Source organism: Podarcis erhardii (genome assembly GCF_964252035.2).
Source record: "Podarcis erhardii genome assembly, chromosome: 1".
Classification (NCBI taxonomy): domain Eukaryota; kingdom Metazoa; phylum Chordata; class Lepidosauria; order Squamata; family Lacertidae; genus Podarcis; species Podarcis erhardii.
This window is the reverse complement of record NC_138497.1, coordinates 130822473-130846853: the sequence shown is the minus strand read 5'-3', so window position 1 is coordinate 130846853 and position 24381 is coordinate 130822473. Positions and strand designations below refer to the sequence as shown.

Genomic DNA, 24381 nt, shown 5'->3' with positions numbered 1-24381 from the left:
AAACAAAAGAATTTAATTTTTAAAAGCAATGTGAATATCTTTAAGAGGTTAGGTAAGAACTTGCTGAATTAATTTTGGAATTGGGATGTAAGAGGAGGGGGTGGGGGGAAGTCAATGAAAGTGGGTAAAGAAACTTAGGGTATGTAATTGTATTTGTGTGTTTGTTTGTCTTTGTCTTTGTGTGTGTGTCTGTTGTTATAAAATGTAAAAACCCAATAAAAATTATTAAAAAAAAAAAAAAAGCAAAATCCAGTTTCCCACCCCTGAAAACACAAACACACACACACACACACACGGGTTCGTTTTCCATTCACTCAAATACCTTATTATGCAGACATTTTGGAACTACTGGGCTATCAATAGATTGCAAGCTCTTTAACATTGTTCTTTCTCCCCTTTAATAAGCTATCATATTCACTGTTTGTTTTTTTAATGGGCGATGGCAGATTGTGCTGTGTATACAATGGAAAGGTTGAATACTGCAAAACACAAAACAGCAACTTGAAAAGAATAAGCTGGTAATTACACCAAATCCCCTTTGCAAGCCTGTTGTAAAGATGTTGAACGAATGCAGTGCTTTTTTTCTTTACAAAAAAATATGTGTAGGGGTACTCTCATTTTGACTCAAGGAAATCACTATTTTATAGCTCAAATTGGGAAAAAATAAATACAGTAAATGGACAAAAGTACAAAGATTCACAAAATGTTTAGGGGTATGCGTACCCCTGCGTACCCCCAGAAAAAAGCCCTGGACGAATGCTTGTGAAATGCTTTATAGGGTTTTAAAATGGTGTCATTCAAAAGAGTCCCAGCTTTTTTTTCTGCCTGTGACCTTCTAAGCACTAACCAAGGTGCCCTGAGTTTAATGAAACAACTGTTTTATATACAGGATTTAAAAAACCTCTGTCTTTGAAAGCAGCATGGAATGAAGAACATTATCCAACTAAGTCGTACTCAGAATAGATCCATTGTGACCAATTGACTTAAGCCTACTTATTACAATGGGTCAATACCCCAAGTATAATTTAGATAGATGATTAATATACTTTGAGTTAAGTATCTGATGTGCTTGTGTTTAGTCAGGGCCAGAAAGCAACACTATAAAGTAGTGTTTCACAAATATTACACAAAGATTTGGAGACAACAGCTCTTAATAAAAGAATGGAATGGGCAACGGCTCAGGATTTGCTTTAAATTTAGACGTTTCCATGGTTCACTCCCTGGTCATTCCAGCTAACATAGCTCAAAAGTAACAGGACTGGAAAGGTATTTCTGCCTAAGATACTGGAGGGGCCCTGGCAGTCTCAATTCAGTATAAAGCAGATCAAGATGCTTATTTTATGTGCAGAAGCAATTACTGGCATTTGCCATGTTAGTACCAGGGAAAATAATACAAAAAAAAGGAAGAAGAGATGCATTTAATTTCATTAGAATCAACTACCTTTTCTGCAGTGGCAGGCTAAACATTAATTGCAGCAAACAGGCAGAATTTAGCAGGCAGCCAACGGTGTCTACGTTTCAAATGATCTCTCATATGAAAACAATGAACAAAAAAAGCTTGCTAGACCACTCACCTCTCAACTGGCACCCAGACCCATGCAATCTCTCTCCCAGAAACCTCACATTGCCCCCTTTCCTTTAATATTTATAAAAACGAAGACTGCCCTGCTTCAACAGGCCATCAGTACTTCAATATTGGTGCCTTCATTGTTGGTGGATTCTTATGAGTGGAACAGGCAGGTAAGAACAGGTGGCTCACACCATCTTGTTTCTGCATAAGCCCTGCTGAAGCCCATCCCATTTCGCCACGACACATGCGCAGAAGCGCTCAATCGCACCGCACGCATGCGCAGAAGTGGCGCCTCTGCCTATGGACTTTTTGGGTTGCGGACGGACCCCCAGAACGAATTTATTTATTTATTTATTTAATAATATTTATTGCTTTTAAAGATTACAGAAAAAGAAGAAAAGAGAAAAATTAAAGGCAAAAGAAAGAAAAAAAATGAAAAAATGAAAAAACACCACAATACAATACAGTATACAAATAATATAAACCCCAACCCAATCCCATTAAACTAAACACATAAATAAATCTAAACAAAAACAGTTTAAAATACATCTCTCCTTTTCCATATTCTATCCTTCATTTCCTTGTTTCCTCGACTTCCTCACACCTTCCTTTTTGTATTCCAATTCTTCTAATTATCTCAGCAAATCCTTTCCATCTTTCTCTGTTTTTTATCGTCTTGTAGATAACATATTTTTTAACCTTATTTCCCTTTAAGACTAAATTACTTATCCATTCTTAACTTCTTCTAACATTTCTACTAAATCCATATAATAACATTCCACGATTTTTCTAACAGTCATTAATTTTGCAAAATTTCTAAATATAAGCTTTAGCTTCCCACTCTTCCTCCACCCTCTCCCTGGTTTCAGATTCTGCCAGTCCTTTCCGTCAGATCCATATAGTCCATCAACCTGGAGATCTTATGTCCGAGGCTCTTAATTCGTATCTGGAGGGTCCACTATACATAAAAATACATAGCTAACTGAGATTCTCCCCCCCCCCCAATAACAAAATCCTGGCTATGCCCATGTATGAGACCCAGAGAATTTCACTGAAAAATACACAGGTGTTATCAAAAGAAAGACATGGCTTTCAAAATGTGGATGAATTAAATGTTGTATGTCCGTGTGATTTCCTTTATTATAAATATCTCACACACATACAATGAAACAAGGCTGGCTTTGTGAAAACAAACAGAAGCATCACAGAATCATAGAGTTGGAAGAGACCTACGGGCCATCTAGTCCAACCCCCTGCAATACACGAATCTCAGCTAAAGCATGCATGACAGGTGGCCAGCCAACCTCTGCTTAAAAACCTCCAAGGAAGGAGAGTCCACCACCTCTTGTGGCAGTCTATTCCACTGCCAAACAGCTCATACTGTCAGAACGTTTTTCCCGAATGTTTAATCGGAATCTCCTTTCTTGCAACTTGAAGCCATTGGTTCGAGTCCTACCCTCCAGAGCAGAAGAAAACAAGCAAGCTCCCTCTTCCATGTGACAACCCTTAAGATATCTGAAGGTGGCTATCATATCTCCACACAGTCTCCTCTTTTCCAGGCTAAACATGCCCAGCTCCTTCAAGCCGCCTTATAAGGCTTAGTTTCCAGACCCTTGAGCATCTTGGTTGCCCTCCTCTGCACACGTTCCAGCTTGTCAACATCCTTCTTAAATTGTGGTGCCCAGAATTGGACACAGTATTCCAAGTGTGTTCTAGCTAAGGCAGAATAAAAAGGTAAAGGACCCCTGACAGTTAAGTCCAGTCGCGAACGACTCTGGGGTTGTGGCGCTCATCTCGCTTTACTGACTGAGGGAGCCAACGTTTGTCTGCAGACAGTTTTTCCAGGACATGTGGCCAGCGTGACTAAGCCGCTTCTGGCGAACCAGAGCAGCACATGGAAATGCCGTTTACTTTCCCGCCAGAGTGGTACCTATTTATCTACTTGCACTTTGACGTGCTTTCGAACTGCTAGGTTGGCAGGAGCAGGGACCAAGCAAAGTCGTGGGGATTCGAACCTTCCGATTGGCAAGCCCTAGGCTCAGTGGTTTAGACCACAGTGCCACCCGTGTCCCAAGGCAGAATTGAGTGATACTATTACTTCCCTTGATCTGGAAACTACACTTCTTTTTTTTCTTTTTTTAAAATAATTTTTATTCATTTTTCAAACACATAATAAAAACAAACAAAACACAAGACAAAAACAAATAAAAACATTTAAACATGTATAATTTCATAATCTTATTTTCATACACCTTCTTTCCTCCGACTTCCCCATACCTCCCTTTCGCTGCATCCTTATTTTAAAATTCTTTAGCAACCCTTTAGTCAATTTGTCTATTAATTCCCTTTCATTACGTTTCCATAAACTTATTAGTTACAGCTGTAATTCTCTACTTCTTACCCCTTGACATCTTAACATTCCTCAATTTTACAACAATTTTTAAGATATATTTTGAATTTCTTCCAGTCCTCTTCCACTGTCTCTTTCCCCTGGTCGCGGATTCTGCCGGTCATCTCTGCCAGTCCCATAAAGTCCATGACCTTTGTCTGCCATTCTTCCAGAGTAGGTAGTTCTTGCATCTTCCAATACTTTGCCAGAAGAATTCTTGCTGCTGTGGTAGCGTACATAAAAAAGGTCCTATCCTTCTTTGGCACCAATTGGCCAACCATACCCAGGAGAAAAGCCTCAGGTTTCTTAGGAAAGGTCCACTTAAGGACTTTCTTAATTTCATTATAGATCATTTCCCAAAAGGCTTTAACCCTCGGGCAGGTCCACCAAAGGTGATAAAAAGTACCTTCAGTCTCATTGCATTTCCAACATTTGTTATTGGGCAAATGATAAATTTTTGCAAGCTTGACTGGGGTCATGTACCACCTATAGATCATTTTCATTATATTTTCTTTTAAGGCATTACATGCCGTAAATTTAACACCGGTGGTCCATAACTGTTCCCAGTCAGCGAACATAATGTCATGACCGATGTCTTGTGCCCATTTAATCATAGCTGATTTCACCATTTCATCCTGTGTATTCCATTTCAACAGCGAAAAGAAACTACACTTCTTTTAATGCAGCCAGTGCTTGACTTTTATCAGCAGCTACTTTTTTCAGAATTGTAAAAGGAGCATGAAATATAGTTTTAACCAAAGTCCTAATGCAGAGTAGCAATGCATCGGGTTGCTTCTGTCCAGCATTGATACTGTGCAGCAGAAATGTACCTCAACAAAAGCCTGCCAGCATTTTAATTATTTGGGCTATTCAACCTAATATCACTCTATGAAATAGCTATTCAGTATATTAAGCTATATGAGGTTATAACACAGTCAAGTAGAGCCTTAATTCAATCTGACAATTTCCAGTTAAAAATAGAGCATTATTCTCCATCTACCTTATCTTTGTCTTCCACAACATCTGCCAGGATGTCATCTGGGTCCAGGATTCCTCCATCTGTGTATTCCAGATGGTGAATATTCACCCAATACGAAGGATCCTGCAAATGAAACATAAGTGTATTTTCTCCTTAATTTACCACTTTAGCATGCTTCAGTCAGCAACAGAGTATCAAAATATTTAGTTAAAAACATTATCTTAAAATATGGACGTGTTCAAATAATCTCTCTTCAGAATATTGCGATTATTTTTAAAGAATATAATTAATAGCCGTAGATTAAAATGTAAAACAACCATTTTAAAATTCACATTGGGTTGGGATCTAGAGAGGCATGAGCAAGAAAGATTCGACCAGCAGTGGCACTGTACTATGAAGCTGAACAAAACCAGTGGAGGACATTTGTGTGATACTGCAAGATACTAGATACTGGGATTGAGACATTAGATGAAACTTTCACTGCACAATGCCTTGCCAAGCAGAATTTCAGCTCTCTTTTCTCGCACATGGATCTTTCTGCAACAAGCGCAAATTAAGTCGGAATATCTGTCTCTTGAAGCTTTGCAATTGGTATCAAATTGTTTTGGATGATGAAACAGTGACTGTTTTCAGAGGCGACAGCAAACCAGACTTTTGGGGTGATGCACTCCCACCATGCATGCGAGGAGGTTACCAGAATCTCCCACTCCTGTTATGCCCCAAATAACTGGCTGTTTTATCCAAGGGTGATGAACTATAACCTAAATTAACCAATATCCCAAACTAGGATATTAGCTTGTAAACCTATCTAAATGCAACCACTGATTCCCAGCTGTTTTCAATAAGGATCTTGATGTTCAAATTTAAAAAAAAAACAAGTGCATCCTCACTGTAATCCAGTGTCACAAGGAAGTTGCATTTTTACCTGGAAGGTTACCTTACATAAACCCTGCTAGTCCAGTTAGCAAAATTAACTAACTAGCTAAATATGGACAAAAGACAGTAACATTCACAAATAGTTAAAACACCAAGTATTTCCAACTAACCATAGCAGCAACAAAAGCTTCGAGGTCCTCCACCCAAACTTACTCTAGGTCAAGCTGGCACAATTAAAGTGATATTACGACTGAGTGATACACAGTGGTACCTTGGGTTACATACGCTTCAGGTTACAGACTCCGCTAAACCAGAAATATTACCTCGGGTTAAGAACTTTGCTTCAGGATGAGAACAGAAATCGTGCTCCGGAGGCACGGCAGCAGCGGGAGGCCCCATTAGCTAAAGTGGTGCTTCAGGTTAAGAACAGTTTCAGGTTAAGTACGGACCTCCGGAACAAATTAAGTACTTAACCCCAGGTACCACTGTATACCGATTGCACAAGTTAACTATACTTCAGTTTCTGCCAGGCATTCCAGAATATTAATCTAGCAATGCCCAAGATTGTTTATCATGCCAACACCTTTCAGTTTCCAATCTTTTCATACTTCAGCATTCCAGTCCTCTTGGTCATTACAGTACTTTCTGGCAACTCCTTCCTTTTTCATAGTTTCTTCTGATAACTGGATGCCACACATATCTGATAAGACTTACACATGCAAGCATTCACTAATAAACAAGGCAATTATTCCACACTGTTTGAAGAAGCCATTTACACATTCTTTTTTACATAACTTGTTAGATAAAAATTAGTCTAGTTTACAACGGCCATGAACACAAAAGACGGCACTTTGTAATAACAATAAAAAGCAAGCCAAGCGTTCTTTTCTTCTGCAATAGTTCCAACATTTACTATACCCCAACTCAAATTGTTTCTGCTTTTAAAAACACCTAGCTCATCTCACATATTTATACTCAGATTTCATAACATCGCAGACTTGCAAGGAGCCACAAGGTTCATCAAGTCTGCAATTTTTGCCCAACATGGGGTCAAAACCCCCAATGTGGGCTCAAAACCCATGTTGATCGGCACGTGAACCGCTGATCTCATGCATGCATGCATGCAGTCCAATTCAAAAGACATGGAAGTAATCTTGTCCTTTTGCTGCACACTACATACATTTTAGGGATGCGGGTGGTGCTGTGGGTTAAACCACAGAGCCTAGGACTTGCCGATCAGTAGGTCGGCGGTTCGAATCCCCGCGACGGGGTGAGCTCCCATTGCTCGGTCCCTGCTCCTGCCAACCTAGCAGTTCAAAAGCATGTCAAAGTGCAAGTAGATAAATAGGTAAGGTAGGTCGGAAGGTAAACGGTGTTTCCGTGCGCTGCTCTGGTTCGCCAGAAGCGGCTTAGTCATACTGGCCACATGACCCGGAAGCTGTACGCCGGCTCCCTCGGTCAATAAAGCGAGATGAGCGCCCTGACTGGACCTAATGGTCAGGAGTCCCTTTACCCTTTAACTTTGCATACATTTTTATTTGTGTACAGTGGTACCTCGGGTTAAGAACTTAATTCGTTCTGGAGGTCTGTTCTTAACCTGAAACTGTTCTTAACCTGAAGCACCACTTTAGCTAATGGGGCCTCCTGCTGCCGCCGTGCCGCTGGAGCACGATTTCTGTTCTCATCCTGAAGCAAAGTTCTTAACCCAAGGTAATATTTCTGGGTTAGCAGAGTCTGTAACTTGAAGTGTATGTAACCTGAAGCGTCTGTAACCTGAGGTACCTCTGTAGTAGTTTGGTTTCTTTACAGTTCTATCACTGGCATACCAGTTTTTCAATGTTTTAATGAAGCTTCGTGTGGTAATTGCTGAACACCAGAACTTCCCGCCTAGAAGAAGCTATTTCAGAATAAATTGTTAATTAGTGGTACTGGTTTATATATCACATAGTGCCAAGATCACCAAGTACAAATTCTTCCTCAACCTGCTCCCAAATCCTCCTACAGAGTAACTCAATGATAAAGTTACAGATAGGTAGCCGTGTTGGTCTGCCATAGTCAAAACAAAATAAAAAAATTCCTTCCAGTAGCACCTTAAAGACCAACTAAGTTAGTTCTTGGTATGAGCTTTCGTGTGCATGCACACTTCTTCAGATACACTGAAACAGAAGTGCTGACTTCTGTTTCAGTGTATCTGAAGAAGTGTGCATGCACACGAAAGCTCATACCAAGAACTAACTTAGTTGGTCTTTAAGGTGCTACTGGAAGGAATTTTTCAATGATAAAGCTTAGGACAGCACTCACTAGATTTGTATTTCATCCTCGTTTCCTCTTTTAACCCTTTAATTTTGTGTTCCTCCCTTTCTTCAGTGATCTCAGACATACACAGCTATATGTAACTTTTACCGCAGCATCTCTGCCAAAGCTGTTATGCCTTACATAACTGAGCCTTAGTACTGAAAAAGAGTTTAGAGAGGTGACTGGCTTCAGCCATGGTGAGCTTCTCAGTGGTACCCACTGAACGGACAAAGGTTGTGAACACAGCCCTCTGATGTCTGAGTTCTGTTACATCTGTGTGCATAGTTTAATTCCAAAGAAATCAATCTTCTTCTTCATTCAATCAACCCTCTTTAAAAGCCAATGGAAATCTGGTCTGGATTCTACCCACCTCCATAGGACATTAGGCGAGGAAAATACCTTACTGTAATTCAAAATGCAATATAAAAACAAGCATTGAGGTGGCGTGACAAGATTCGTAACTTGTGTTCTGCTAGCATGGAATACAGACATCTCTTTTTCCTAGGATGATAGTTTATTTAGACAGTCCATGAAAAGATGAAGTTGTATTATTCCATTTAAATGCACAAAAATTAACATTTTCAATTTATTTTCCAATTGGCTAGTTGCTTCATACAATGAATTAAAGGGAAATAATTGAAGAATAGATCCTTCGGGGAGGGGGGTGTCTCAATATTATAATGTGCTGTAAATATTGACTATTCTCTTATAATCATGAATCTTGCAACCTTGATGGTATCTTACAAGTTGAACTGAAAAAAAATTCAATAGAACCGGGGTGTATGAGCCTTCTGCAGCTGAAAAACAGGGCAAAAATACTTTAAATAATAAACAAACCTTTCTTATATAAATAATTTGGAACTGAGAAGCTTGAATATGTGTTTTCAAACTAGAATACAAATTAAAGCAACACAGGCCTTGTTTCTTTTAAGTCATGTCTTTAAGCCAATTTCATGGGGATTTGAGCATTGGAAGATGAAGAGAGTGTAGTCCTGTCTAGCAGTCAGTAAGGTCATGAATAAAGCTCCCACATGGGTGTTTCAGAAGCAGACCCAGAAAGGGCAAGAATACAGGCCCTTCTTTTCAAGACCAAAGTCTTTGCAGAACCTTGCGGGCTGGATTCACCTAAACCAGGCATAGGCAAAATCTGGCCTTCCAGATGTTTGGGACTACAATTCCCATTATCTCTGACCATTGGTCCTGTTAGCTAGGGATGATGGGAATTGTAGTCCCAAACATCTGGAGGGCCAGAGTTTGCCTATGCCTGACCTAGACAGCCACATCAGCGAATACCCTACACAAGGATTTCCAAGGGCGCTTCGCTCTTCTCCTTCACTCAATGTCCGTCCCCTTCAAAATGGCTAAGGGAGTTTCAGGAGAACTTCCAGAATAGTGTGCAGGCCGGGGGGGGGGGCACAACCGTTCCATCCGATGAACTGTAAATTTTGCGCATACAGAACATTTGTAATAGTGTAAAGTTGAATCCTATCCTGTGATTTTTATGGTCTCACTCACCTCCTCTTTAGCACTGAGATTCCGACATGCTGCAGCCCTTAGGATCCAGCTCTTGAGAAGAATTACACAGGTGATTTAACTTTAAACACTTTTAAATTAAATGTTGCCTGACATGCGAAAGTTTAAAGCTAAGAATTGCCCGAATCGCTGCAATACCAACAGCCCATGAAAAGATGACAAATGGGCGAAGGCTGCTATCAAAAGTTTAAGGTTTTTATTAGAAAGGTAAATGCTAATATGCTAATGTTAAAAGTTATTAACTAAACTGCATCGCTTAAGCTTCCACATTATTTAGCATACATTTCAGTTAACCAGTTTTTTAAGCCTAAATGCCGTTTTTAATTAAATTTTTAAAAATGAGCCATAGAGGGTGGATTTTTTTTTTTATAATCTTATAATTTTGGCGTCATGCTTCCCAAAACACAACTGCAAGACATGTGTCTGTCTTCTATATTTTTCAAATCACTAATGCAATTCCAAAAAAAAACTAGCATTATGCACACAATCCAGAAAAAAATCAAGCATTTGAGCTTTTCTTTGCACACTAGATTGGAGCAACCATTTTCACCCAAATTAGCATGCATAAAGGTGTTTTTTTTTAAATGGGATGTAATAAATTGCTGGTGGTGAAGACTTAGAAGAAAAACTATGTGCTCTTCAGGAATGCAACTTGATGCCAGAAGACAAGACCACACTTCTTGCAAACACATACCCCACATACATTCCTTACTCAAGGACTCAGAACTGCAAAAGAATTAATTTGCAAGTGTAATATCTGCACAGATACGCACAGCTAAGCAAAACTTTACTCAAAAAAGCTCACTGTGATCATCTGCCTTAAGGCAAGTAAGATGGAGAGGAATCCAAATTCAGTATGGAACCTCACTAAATGGATTGGAGGAAGTGGTTGCAATGAGATTTTTTTTTTTCATGTGGAAATAGTAAAACTACCACAGGCACTAACATTGGCAACTCCAGTGTTGCCAGAACTTCACATACAGTGTTCCAGTTCACACATCATAGTAAACCACAGTTAACAGCTAACCATGAATGTCAAGATCACTACAACTTCATTCCTATCCTAAGGGGAATGGCAACAACAAACCACAACCCATGACTTTGCACCGTGTCCTAACCAGGGATTGTAGATTGCTTCACTGAAACAAATGGTGATTGGTAAGCCAAGAACAAACATTGGCTTCACACAGTTGGAAGAGAAACTAATCATATTGCAGGGTTGGGCATAATTGTAACCTGATGTTTATTGTTCCTATTCACACCAGGTGGTGAGCCAAGCAGGAACCACGAAGCGCTGTTGTAGCTTTCTTGGTTTACCACTGTGGTTTGTTGGGAGAGAAATACTGTATTTTTTGCTCTATAAGACTCACTTTTTCCCTCCGAAGAAGTAAGGGGTAATGTGTGTGTGTCTTATGGAGCGAATGCAGGCTGCGCAGCTATCCCAGAAGCCAGAACAGCAAAAGGGATCACTGCTTTCACTGTGCAGAGATCCCTCTTGTTGTTCTGGCTTCTGAGATTCAGATTTTTTTTTCTTCTTGTTTTCCTCCTCCAAAAACTAGGTGCGTCTTCTGGTCTGGTGCGTCTTATAGAGCGAAAAATACGGTAAATCACAAGGACCGGTTCACACATAATGCGAAGGCAGCCACAGGTTTACTCCCTACACATAAGTAAGGAAGGAGCAAGGGAGGCATGCCACATGAACTTTTGAGCAACGCATACCAGCACGCTGACCACTCACATTATACCTCAGTTTCATCCAAACCGTGGTTTAATGTGACACATGCACCAGGTCTGAGAAACACATTTCACAGGTAACTCGGTTTTCGAACAGCTTAGTTCCTGAACAACTCGAACGCTGCAAACCCGGAGGTAGGTGTTTTGGTTTTCGAACTTTGCCTCGGAAGCCGAATGTGCTCCTGAGCTTCCGTTTTTACCCTTGCACTGCTAATTTGAGTCCCCCGCAAAGTAATTAAGGCTTCCTTCCTTTCATTTTTACTACTGCACAGCTCATTTGAATCCCCCCCCGCATCATAATGAAAGCCTTCCATTTCTGATTGCAGTGTTCTAAGGTGATATTTGGTGCTTTTGTTTATGCTGTTGTTGGTTTTTTTGCGTTTTTGTTTGTGTGGCTTTTTCATTTTTGTGACAGTGGCTTGTTTTTCCTTTTATGATTGATTGATTGATTGATTGATTGTGGAAATTGATAAAAGCCCCGCCCCCCATCCAAACAATGACTATCATCAGTGCAGGTAATATAAAAATTTAATTTTAATAATCTACAATACTGTCTTATTTATTTGATAGTACAGAACATTGATTATTGCTTTCATTTTAAGGATCAATGGTCTCGTTAGAAAGTAAAATTCATGTTAAATCGCTGTTTTAGGGGTTGTTTTTAAAAGTCTGGAACGGATTAATCAGTTCTGCATTACTTTCTATGGGAAAGTGTGCCTTGGTTTTGGAACGCTTTGGTTTTGGAACGGAATTCCAGAATGGATTAAGTTCGTGAACCAAGGTTCTACTGTAGTCCCCTGAAGACTCCTATAGTTCCGGAGAAGGAAAGCTGGATAGATCACCTCATGCAGGGATTTACTGACCTTTGGGATCTGGACCTGGGTCAGGAGGAAATTGGAGTTGTGGGGACCTGCAGATTTGGAGGGACTTTGAAACACGTCCTGAAATATCTTTTGGATTTTAGTTTTAACCACGGAGATGTGGATGACATGTCGAGAAGGAATAAAAACATTGTTAGGTTGGAGCTCCCTCAAGACCTACTCTTCAGCATCAAAGAAAGGAAATTAAGAACAAGATCAGCAGAAGACAAAGTATAGTGTATGTATAAATGCGAAGAAGTCTTGCAGAAGGGACCTGGAAAAGAGTTAAAAGCCTCGGACAGAAGAGCACCAGGTTGATGGACTATATGGAATTGACGGAAATGACTGGCAGAATCCGAGACCAAGGAGAAGAGACGGTGGAAGAAGATTGGAAAAAGTTTAAAGTTTATTTATAGAAATATGGTAAAATTAATGAGTGTTAGAAAAATGTTGGAATGAAATTATATGGCCTTAGTAGAAGTGTTATAAGGAGTTAAGCATAAATAAGTATTATAGTATTAATGGAAAATAAGGTTAAAATAAGTTAAGATATTTATATGACAGAAAATAGTTAAAGATGGAAAGGATTTGCTGAAACAATTAATAGAAGTGGAATACAAAAAGGGAGGTGAGAGGAAGTCGATGAAACAAGGGAATGAAAGATAAGGCATTGAAATGTTTTTAAATTGTTTTTGTTCTGTTTTGTTTAGTTTAATGCGTTAATGTTGTGTGATGTATTGTTTATATATTGTATTGTATTGTTTTTTCTTTCTTTTGTTTTTTCTTTTTTTCTCTCTTTTTCTTTTTCTTCTTGTTTGTAAGGTTTAAAAGTAATAATTTTTTTTTTAAAAAAAAGACTCCTATAGTTCCACACAATTCTTGTGCAACCGCTTGAAAAGCATCGTTTGATACCACCACAGCATAGAGTTAATAGGGTCATTTAGTAAAAGCATTTAATGGGCTACTCTTTTGAATAACTTCTAAACTCCTAATTATGGGAATGGCAATTATCGCCTGAAGCATGACATACGTTAGCATATGTGGTAAGCTACAGTTCTATCTATAGTTTCAATCAAGACATCATACTACATTTTTAAAAGAGGAGACATTTGAAAATACCTACTTAGTTTAATTCACCTCGGCACTTCAAATGAATATTGAACAGCAATATTTAATGTGCGTGTGCTATTTGCCTAAGGGCTGAGACCCATGTTTAGAATCAAACTATTCCAAGGATGTTTATGATCACATTTTTTTTATGCAAAGAGCAATGCTTTCAGGATTATTATGTAAATATTTTCCTCATCACATATATATTTCTAAAAGCTAGTCACCTGAAAATATATATATATATGAAGCAGGCATTACGGTAGCTTATTTAGACAAATTTAAGTCACCTCTTGCAGTGAAGGCTGTTCAGGAAAATCAAATCACCACCAATAATTTTACTTCACCTCTAAGCACTAACAACGCAAAGCTCGTTTCTAGACTCACAACACAGCAAAGGAATAGGAGGGGAAGGGGATATATATTAACACAGCATTCCATGCTGATTACAAGTCATGATGTTTGACAGAAGATGTAACATGAAGCAAGAAGCAGGGCAATGAATGAATACAAGCAAGGATAGGGGTAGCTGACGCACAATGGCCACTCAGGTTAGGTCAGCTGCATTCAGCTTCTCCTCTTCCTGGACTTCCTTCGTTCCGACTGGTCATTATAAGAATTACTGTGCAACTTTAAAAATGCTCCATTCCATCCTCCATTGCATGGCAAGTCCCCCCCCCCCCGGTGAAATGAAGACACGGGACACTTTATTTAAGGTTAATGGGCGTAAAAGGCGACAACTTTATTGATTACAGGATTTGAGAGGTATTGGCCTTAGGCATTGGTTCCTATCGACTACCCAGCTTCAGCCCAATTGCATGAAGACTGGGAAGGGTTAACCACCGCAGCAGCTGGAACGGGGAAGAGAGGAAAGTCCCTGGGCGCGCCAGCCTTAAATGTTCCAGGCCATGCCTCCCCAGCCTGCCGATTGGCTGGTCGGGGTGATGATGCGCCCGAGGATTCCCCTACTCTCGTGGGGGCTGTCGGCCAGCCCCGGCATGCGTGGGGAGGGGGTGGGCCCGCAACCCCACCTCCTCTCCAGCTCGGAAGTGGCTTTCTCATCCTTCCCCTTTTCCGTCACATGTTTTAGATTGCAAACCTGTGACCAGGGACTGTTGTTTTGGTGTATATTGTGTAGGGGACTTTTTCTATCTTTATGCAGTGGCGTCGCAACAGGGGTGGTGTCGGGGGGTGACAAGAAGGCGCCATGGAGGATCCTCCGTTCGTGTCTGCAGCCACAAGCAGAAGGATCCCAGTGCCGGCGGCAAACCGCTATTTACAGCACATGTGCAGTGTCGCACGCATGCACTGTATGTCGCGATGTCGACATGTGCTGTATATAGTGGTTTGCCGCTGGCGCTGCTCCAGCACCATACGGATGCTGGTGGGATCCCTCCGTCGCTGCTACAGCCACAAGCAGAGGATTCCGGCACCATCCGTACGGCACTGGAGCATGCTGCTGGCAAACCACTATGTACAGCACATGTGCGCCGTCACTACCTATTTATCTACTTGCACTTTGACGCGCTTTTGAACTGCTAGGTGGGCAGGAGCAGGGACCAAATAACAGGAGCTCATCCCGTCACAGGGATTCGAACCGCCAACCTTCTGATCAGCAAGCCCTAGGCTCTGTGGTTTAGACCACAGCGCCACCCGCGTTCCTCAAAAAACATGAGTTAATTCATGGCCTCACTGTTCCTTAACAGCTAAGTTGTAATCCCTTAGAAACGAGAATTGTCCTTGTCTATGCATAATATATTAACCAATCCCTGAGCTCATGGAAGAGAGCAAATTAAAATAATACCTATTGCGTATTTGTTGCTGTGTTGGCCCTAAAATGCCAGAAACAAAAACAGGCAAGTTGGTATCTTTTATTGGCTCAACAAATGCTCAAAAAAGGAAACGTGTATACATATCAAACAATTACCAACAATATATAAGAGTAGATATCATTTTTATGGCTGGATCAGAGCATAGTCTGCTCCCACACAAGTCTGCTCAGAAGTTCCAAAGAAACCACAACTTATAACAGAGACTTTTATAGCTAGGATCACTATAACACGTGATCTACATACCCCTTTTAAAAGATAAATAAAACCTCAATCCAAAACCAGGAAATATGCCAAAATCATGAAAAATAAACTCACTCTAGATAATGTGCATGTGATGCTTGGTTTTCAGCCAAGAGAAAGAGTCTTATTATTAAATGGCTTCATTATTACAAAGGGGGTGACATAATCAGAAAACAAATGGAATTCCTCACAGCCTCCAAGTAAAATGATATGAAACCAGTCTTGTTTTCAGCCGAAGTGCAATAATGCATTTCTAAATAGGTATCCAGTAACAACTTGATTGTGCCAAACATCTGTTTGGATACAGATGTCATGAAATCACTTTTACACTACTTAATTAATGTAGATACATTAATGAATGTCTTTTACAGCAAGTTTTCAAAAATCCTCAATATGCAAACCAGGTAAACTGTTGGGTTTGCATGTTGCGATTTTAAATGAATTCTGAGAGCCAAGGTGGCTGCTTCCAGGAAAGAATAATTCTAAAAAAGTGTGACATTTGCAATATTTTTTAAAATAAGTAAACAAAAGTCTACATAAAATTGTCTTCCATGGGTTAAGTCCATGGGAAGTTAAGTTATGGTGTCTGTATGGATCCAGTAGCAATCCCTTCCTTCTTAATATCCCAGAATTTGATGGTCGTTTTATGGGAAATATTTTCAAACCAGAGGGAGTGTAGAATTAAAATGCTTTGAAACAGGATTATTATTATTATTATTATTATTATTATTATTATTATTATTATTATTCTGTATTATTCAGTATTTCTGCAGTTTCCCCCCAATAACAATCCAGGGTGCTTGCATTCAGTAATGCTTATTACACTGCTAGACTCACAGGAAGATGTTTTGCTTCATGAACTAGCTTTCGTCAGTTCTGCTTTTAATTATAGCTGTTTCTCTAAGCCCAGGTGTTACAACCAGCTATGTGACCCTACATTAATGATGGGACGGTTTTATTCAGCTCTCACCAGCATCACAGGCTTTGACGTTGGAAGATGACAACAAAGAGAGGCTTGCTGGTGGATTTCAAAAGGTGTCGCCAAGTGAATTGGCAACCAAATGGCTAGTTTTTGCTACAGCCAGCTGAAACTTAGGAGGTGCTAGAATGGAAGGCATGTAGTGGTCTTTGCTTACTCCACATATTGAGTTCACTGGTTCTTTTGCAAAACCTAATACAGTGGTACCTCGGGTTACATACGCTTCAAGTTACATGCGCTACAGGTTACACACTCCACTAAGCCAGAAATAGTGCTTCAGGTTAAGAACTTTGCTTCAGGATAAGAACAGAAATCGGGCTCCGGCGGTGCAGCGGCAGCAGGAGGCCCCATTAGCTAAAGTGGTGCTTCAGGTTAAGAACAGTTTCAGGTTAAGTTCGGACCTCCGGAACGAATTAAGTACTTAACCCGAGGTACCACTGTACCATGGGTAGGCAAACTAAGGCCCAGGGGCCAGACCCGGCCCAATCGCTTTCTCAATCCAGCCCTCGGACGGTCCGGGAATCAGCATGTTTTTACATGAGCAGAATGTGTCCTTTTATTTAAAATGCATCTCTGGGTTATTTGCACCTGCCTGGTGTTTTTATATGAGTAGAATGTGTCCTTTTATTTAAAATGCATCTCTGGGTTACTTGTGGGGCACAGGAATTCGTTCTCCCCCCAATATAGATAGATAGATAGATAGATGATAGATAGATAGATAGATAGATAGATAGATAGATAGATAGATGATAGATAGTCTGGCCCCCCACAAGGTCTGAGGGACAGTGGACTGGTCCCTTGCTGAAAACGTTTGTTGACCCCTGGCTAATACCATTGTCACAATTATGTACACAGTAAGCTCTCAATTTAAGTTCCAAAAGCATCCACAGTCGAAACCCATTGGGTTAAATGGTGTGTGGGATTGCCAAAATAATTTTTCCTAGAATCCTGCTCTCTTCCAACCCCGGGTGGTGAGGGGATGGTCACACATGTAAAGTAGAATGCACACAAGTTAAAAGGTGTGCAAGTTGTGGTCTTACTGTGTTCAGTCCAGAAAAACCAAAACCTTGTGTTTCTTTCGTGTGTTTTGGAAGACAGAAATTCCAGCGCAGCATAAATTTTTTTGCCATACAAATCTGTCACCAGACAAGGCACCACAGCAAAACATGTCCTCTCCCAGTCACCTCAGATGGTGGGGACATTCTCAAAAGCGCACTAGAAATTGGCTAAAATGTACACAGGAACCAACAGTATTTTAAGTACAGTACCTGATTTCCAAGTTATGTGGGACTTTATAGGTGAATACCAGCACTTTGAACTAATTTTGGAAAAGGAGAAGGGACCAGCAGTTTTATTCCAACATCAGGAAATACATTTCCAGTGACTGATAAGGACTTTAGCAGCTACATTGCACAGAATGTTAAGGAGGGAGAAGAGTTATCAGGGTTGGAATCGTCAGCTGACCATTTATGACTGGTCATGTTCCTGGAATATGGAACTTATGGAATCCGGAATCTTATGTGATGCCCCATCTTTCATTGCATCGCCATGGTGACACATTTATGCCATGGCTTTCTAAAGAAAGAATGTGTACCTCTGCATGCACATAGACTGACTTTTGCCTCTAGTTATGTGTTGCATTTTATTTTGAACGAAGTTTTATTATTATTATTTATTTAATGGGGCTATTCTTGGGATTCCAGAATAAAAGACGAGAAGTGCTGTGCCTCAGTGGTTGCTCATACAATGGTACCTTGGTTCTCAAACTTTATCCAATCCGGAAGTCCGTTCCAAAACCAAAGCGTTCCAAAAGCAAGGTGCATTTTCCCATAGAAAGTAATGCAAAATGGATTAATCCGTTCCAGACTTTTAAAAACAACCCCCAAAACAGCAATTTAACATGAATTTTACTATCTAACGAGAACATTGATCCATAAAATGAAAGCCATAAACAATGTACTGCAGTCGCACAGTCAATCAATCAATCAATCAGTAGCTGAACTGGGTCCCACACAGTCACACACACAAAAAGAGCAGCAAAAACAAAAATGCAAAATAAATAGCAAAAACAGGCAGACCTCAGTGTGGCACTCAAATGGGAGCACGTTCGGCTTCCAAAAAAAGTTCGCAAACCGGAACACTTCCTTCCAGGTTTGCAGTGTTTGGGTTCCAAGTGGTTTGAGTACCAAGGCATTTGAGAACCAAGGTACCACTGTATTTACACAACACGATCTGATACATGTAGCTGATTACAGTATTTGGATACATTAATTTCATGGTTTGCAAACACTTGTCTCAACTGGGTTTCTTTCAGCAACATCTCTCTTCCCTTTACAATCAAGGGAGATGTGGTCTCATCACCCTCAGTAACCACTGATGCCTTATCCTTCCTGAAATGGATCATGGACCCCTTTGGAGCCTCTTTGATCTCAGTTGGCTTCAAGACATCTAAGTTCCAACTTGAAGTCAGTGGGATTTTGCTGTTGTGCCATTATGCATTTGAATGTATTGCAATGTTGAAGCCAATTGCAGCGGAATGGGAAAATACCATTTTTTGAAAGTGTGAATAAATGTCACAATGGCTAAATGTGTGTTCATACTTCCCAGGTACTCTATTCTGAACTTAAAAATGGACAGCGTAATACTGGTGGTCAACAAAAGAGGTTTAAAGACTGTGTTAAGGCCAATTTTTAAAAATGTAGTATAAACACGAACAATTGGGAAACACTTGCCTGCGAGTGCTCCAATTGGAGAACAGCCTTTACCAAAGGCGTCATGGGCTTTGAAGACACTCGAACGCAGGACGAAAGGGAGAAATGTGCTAAGAGAAAGGCACACTTGGCAAACCCTCACCGTAATCAACTCCTACCCGGAAACCCATGTCCCCACTGTGGAAGGACGTGTGGATCCAGAATTGGCCTCCACAGTCACTTACGGACTCACTGTTAAAACCGTGTTCATGGAAGACAATCTTACTCTGCTACGAGTGATCGCCAAAGAAGAGGAAGATGTGCCCAGGTACTTTCAAGCACAACAGCTGCTTCAGAAGCTAACATCACCTGCCTTTTTAAAAATTATTATTCATAAAAGTTTATATACTGCTTGATGGCAAATAAAAATCTCTAGGCAGTTTACGAGAAATTATTAAAATTATCAATAAGAACACTTATAAACAAGTGATTAAAAACATGCAAAAGATAACTAACACTAACAAAGAGATTAAAACATGTCAACAACATGAACAGAAACAACAGAAACAGGTCTGTTTCTGGACAGACCTGTTTGAACAAAATTAAAATTAAAATTAAGCATGCACCAATGAGAGCACAGTGGAGAAGAGGAGGAGGAATTTGGATTTGATATCCCGCCTTTCACTCTCCTTAAGGAGTCTCAAAGCGGCTACAATCTCCTTTCCCTTCCTCCCCCACAACAAACACTCTGTGAGGTGAGTGGGGCTGAGAGACTTCACAGAAGTGTGACTAGCCCAAGGTCACCCAGCAGCTGCATGTGGAGGAGCAGAGACGCGAACCCGGTTCACCAGACTACGAGGACAACAGGCAGGGAGTTCTGAAGTACAGTGGTACCACGCAAGACGAAATTAATTCGTTCTGCGAGTTTTTTCGTCTTGCGATTTTTTTCGTCTTGCAAAGCACGGATTTTGGAAAAGCTTCAAAAATCACCAAAGTCTTCAAAAACTTCAAAAAAGGCTACCACACCGCGTGCTATGAGTTGCTCCTCGAAGTCAAGTCGCAACTGCACCCCCTGAATGCACGGTTTAAAGAAAAAGGAAACAAACTTGCAAGACGTTTTCGTCTTGCGAAGTAAGCCCATAGGGAAATCCGTCTTGCGAAGCAACTCAAAAAACGAAAAACTCTTTCGTCTTGCGAGTTTATCGTCTTACGAGGCATTCGTCTTGCGAGGTACCACTGTATAGAGGCTGGCACACTAAAATATAGAATATAGGCACCCTAAATATAGAAATGAGCAAACCAGTGATATTTTAGAGAGCAGGCTGGCAGGCAGGGCCCATTACTTATATCATGGGAGCCTACCCAACACAAAACACTGTTGCTGTATGTAGGTTTTGTTTTATTTGTTTTTTATCTTATATTTTGAAAATGTACATCCAGGTTTTTTTTCTTTATTTTCTTTCTTTATTTATTTTTGGAGGGGGGCCAAGAGAGTAGAGCCCCAAGCTATAGCTTGTTTAGCTTATACGTAAATCTGGCACTGTTCAAACTTCATTACATGTTTGATATCACTGCATACATAGTAGAAAAATATCCAACACTTGTCTTATTTCACTGGACAACTCATAATGAAATGGAGTTAGAGGTAAGCAAAAACTGAGTCCGCTACCAATCTAAATTCCATATAAGAGAATCAACATTGCTTAAAACTTCTCAAGGCTATTTTGTTAAAGGGGTATCATTAAGTATATGGCTTTTAGCAATAAATCCACCTTAGTTCTTTCTCAGTATTTGAAATAATCAGAGCCCATTAATATGTTTTCAGGATGCCAGTTGTCAAACACAAGAAACCCAGGCTCCAGGAAAAGATATACAAAGCTGTCATTACTGAATTAAAGACAACCAACCACCCCCCGATTTAATTTGTTCATGAACCTTAACAACTTTGTAGAATGTATTTTTGTGACACTATCAAGGTGGCAGCCATTGTTCCAGATTTATTTGACGAATCAAGCAGTCAGTCAATCTAAAACCAGCATACAAAAGGTTCTGCACAGCTCACAAAAGAACGGGGGAGGACACACACAATCATTGCAGTGTTCACGTTTGAACAATGGCTAAATAAAAAGGAGTATCAAGGATGCAGCCATCTAGAAATGAGAGAGTATTCTTCACATTATCTACTCCAACCGTTAAAAGATGAAAGGTCAGAGGTTGGGATCTACTTAGTAATATGCTAATTTCGAAGCCACAGCCATTAAAAAAAAAAAACACCTGTCAGGATCATAATAAAGCAGAGAATTCATCAACAGGTTTACCTTCTCCAGATTATAAGGTATAATTTTAACACAGAGACAGACAATATGCATCTAAATTAAGATCCAGCACTTTATTTACCAATGCAAGCCACAGCAGGGCAGGGAGTTAAAATACAGGCACATTTTTATTATATATATATATATACACACACACACATACATACACACACACACACACACATATATATATATATATACACATATTATATATATATATATATATATATATATATATATATATATATATATATATATGTATATATATACACACACACACACACACACATACATATTATAGATAGATAGATATCTATATTAGATAGATAGATAGATAGATCCATCTATATAGATGGCTTTAGCATTTTACAAAACTGGGAGTAATAATTGTAATTCTGCCAGCTATTTTGTAACATATTCCCACTGGCGCACAGGAATAATGCAATCAATGCATGGCATTTTTTAAATGGTTCTTCCAGTAATTATTGTTGTCACTCAACATGAATATTCCTTAGCCACTCTTCCTATCCCTGGGGAAACTTTAAATCAAAGCTGATTTCTGGTTGATGCACTTTGTACAGAAATAAATAAGACCGATTTTAAACCCATAAGCCATTGTGCCAGCAGAGCAGTGCACAGGATAATGGATCTCATCATTAGCAATGCCACAATTCAGGCCACTGCAACCAACCAGCATAGGATCTACTATGCCAGTGATGTCCTATCTACAAGGTGTAGAAGCCTCCTAGGCCAATTTTACACTGAAGAAACAAGGGGAAAAGGTTCTCTAAGCAAGTAAGAGAAAGTAACTTTTTACTCTCAAGCAAGTAAGCAGGATAGCTCTGCCAGGAACAAAACACTTTTGCAGATGACTAGAGCAATGAAGGATCTCAGCAGAAGTCAAAACACTCACATCCATGTCAGCAAGAATTAGGGGATACCAAAGCAGTTATTAATTGGGGGGGGATGGGGGGTGTACGCCGCAAAAGTAAACCAAGGAAATCACTGTGGTTTACCAAATAACATATGCGAAATTCTGGGTTTGAAATCCATGAGATCATTTTGCGGTATAATTCTATTTTTTTTTGGGGGGGGGGATATATAGCTGTACGTCTTTCTCATTCAATATTATGGGACAAAGTCTTTCATTTATAGGACTATAGTCTCTATAGACTTTTCTCAGCTCTGACTTGTATGCCAACTATGGCCTTTCCTTGACAGTGATATCACTGCTTCAGCAATCCATGCACTGGTAACTGCAATGTGTTGAATATGTGTGTCAGAGTCACCCGTGGTCCCAGCTCACAAGAGACCAAAGTCCACTCCAGCTTATGTACAAAAGCTTTTATTCAAGAACATCAGTAGCTTTAGATCCGAGGTCCGTGACCCTACGTCTGTTACCCTTAGACCGCTGAAGTCCCCTCTGACTCGCTCCCCCCTCGACACCAGTTTAAGAGGCTTGTACTGGTCCACCTCTTTCTCTCTTTCCTTTTCCGCAGGGTCTTTCTGCCCCCCTGTGTTCTCTCCCTTCGGGACTCTCCCGAGGCTGAATCCTCTGCCGCCTCCTCCCCCCTCCTTCGGGCTTTGGGACCAGGCTCCTCCCCAGGACTCTCTTCATTTCCGCGCGCCTCCCATTTTGAACTTGGCGCGCTTACGTTGCTCTTGACCTTCCTTTCGACAGTTACATTGCCCTCAATACTACTTTCCTCCCCTTCCGGCAGCACGTTTTGCCCTGATCTCCTTCCCCTCTCTGCTTCCTGTTCTGCTCCTTCTGACACACTGGTCACTCCTCCCCCCTCACTCCGTTCCAGCGGAGCAGCCGGTCTCGCTCTCCAACTCCCACTGGGGGTTCCCCCTTCCTTTCCCTGCTCCTGACTGCTTCCCCCTCTAGCTCCCCTTGGCTTGACCAGAGGGGCTCCCTTTTGGGAGTCCTCCGATTCACTGGACGGACTCATGGACAATCTTGGGTCATTGTCATCCTCTTCCTCGTCAGTCTGGAATCCTTCCCCCTCACTCTGCGTCTCTCTCCCTGAACCCCTGACAATGTGTTTAAAGACCATCCATAACTACAATTTGTGAAGAATACGGCAGCAAGATTTCTACTTGAATCCTGGTGCTATATGTACACATTACACAAGTGCTTTATTCCCTCCATTGGCTAGGTCCATGTCTAGGTTCACTGCAAAATGATGGCTTCAACATCAGTCCTTTAGGACTTGGGGTACCTGAAGGATTGCCCCTTTCCCTACACAAACACACATCTCTGGGCCCCCAAATAATAAACAACAACAACAACAACAACAACAACAACAACAACAAATTTTTTATTTATACCCCACCCATCTGGTTTGGCTTCCCCAGCCACTCTGGGCGGCTTCCAATGAAACATTAAAATACAGTAATCCATCAAACATTAAAAGCTTCCCTAAACAGGGCTGCCTTCAGATGTCTTCTAAAAGTCTGGTAGTTGTTGTTCTCTTTGACATCTGGTGGGAGGGCGTTCCACAGGGCGTGCGCCACTACCGAGAAGGCCCTCTGCCTGGTTCCCCGTAACCTGGCTTCTCGCAGTGAGGGAACCGTCAGAAGGCCCTCGGTGCCGGACCTCAGTGTCCGGGCAGAACGATGGGGGTGGAGGCGCTCCTTCAGGTATACTGAAAATCATCAGCTGAGCCTCCCTCCTTTGGATGGCCCCTCAATCTGAGACAGAAAGAGGGAACATCAGTGATGCCCTCAGTCATAGGATTCCTTCCCCAGAGAAGTCTGCCTGGAACTGACATTATTCTCTTTTCAACATCTGGCAAATACCTTGTTTATTTTATTTAACACCATTCATGGTTTAGAACTGTATTAACATCTTAAACCCTGCATTTCCTGACTAGTGTGTTCCTTTAGCTCTGCAAGGATGTTTTACGATTCTGTCATTTTAGGATTACAACAGAATTTATTTTACTTTTCACGTTATCACTGGTAGTTGTGCTTTCA

General features: G+C 40.6%; 1 protein-coding gene across 2 annotated transcripts in view; it reads right to left on the bottom strand.

Annotated features, from left to right (window-relative positions):
• PARD3B (par-3 family cell polarity regulator beta) overlaps positions 1 to 24381 on the bottom strand; it is a 636273-nt gene that overhangs the window by 596293 nt on the left and 15599 nt on the right. For both annotated transcript variants that reach the window (XM_081859338.1, XM_081859339.1), the window contains exon 2: positions 4960 to 5061. In XM_081859338.1, coding sequence (XP_081715464.1) covers positions 4960 to 5061 — 102 coding nt within the window. The remainder of the gene's footprint in view (positions 1 to 4959; positions 5062 to 24381) is intronic.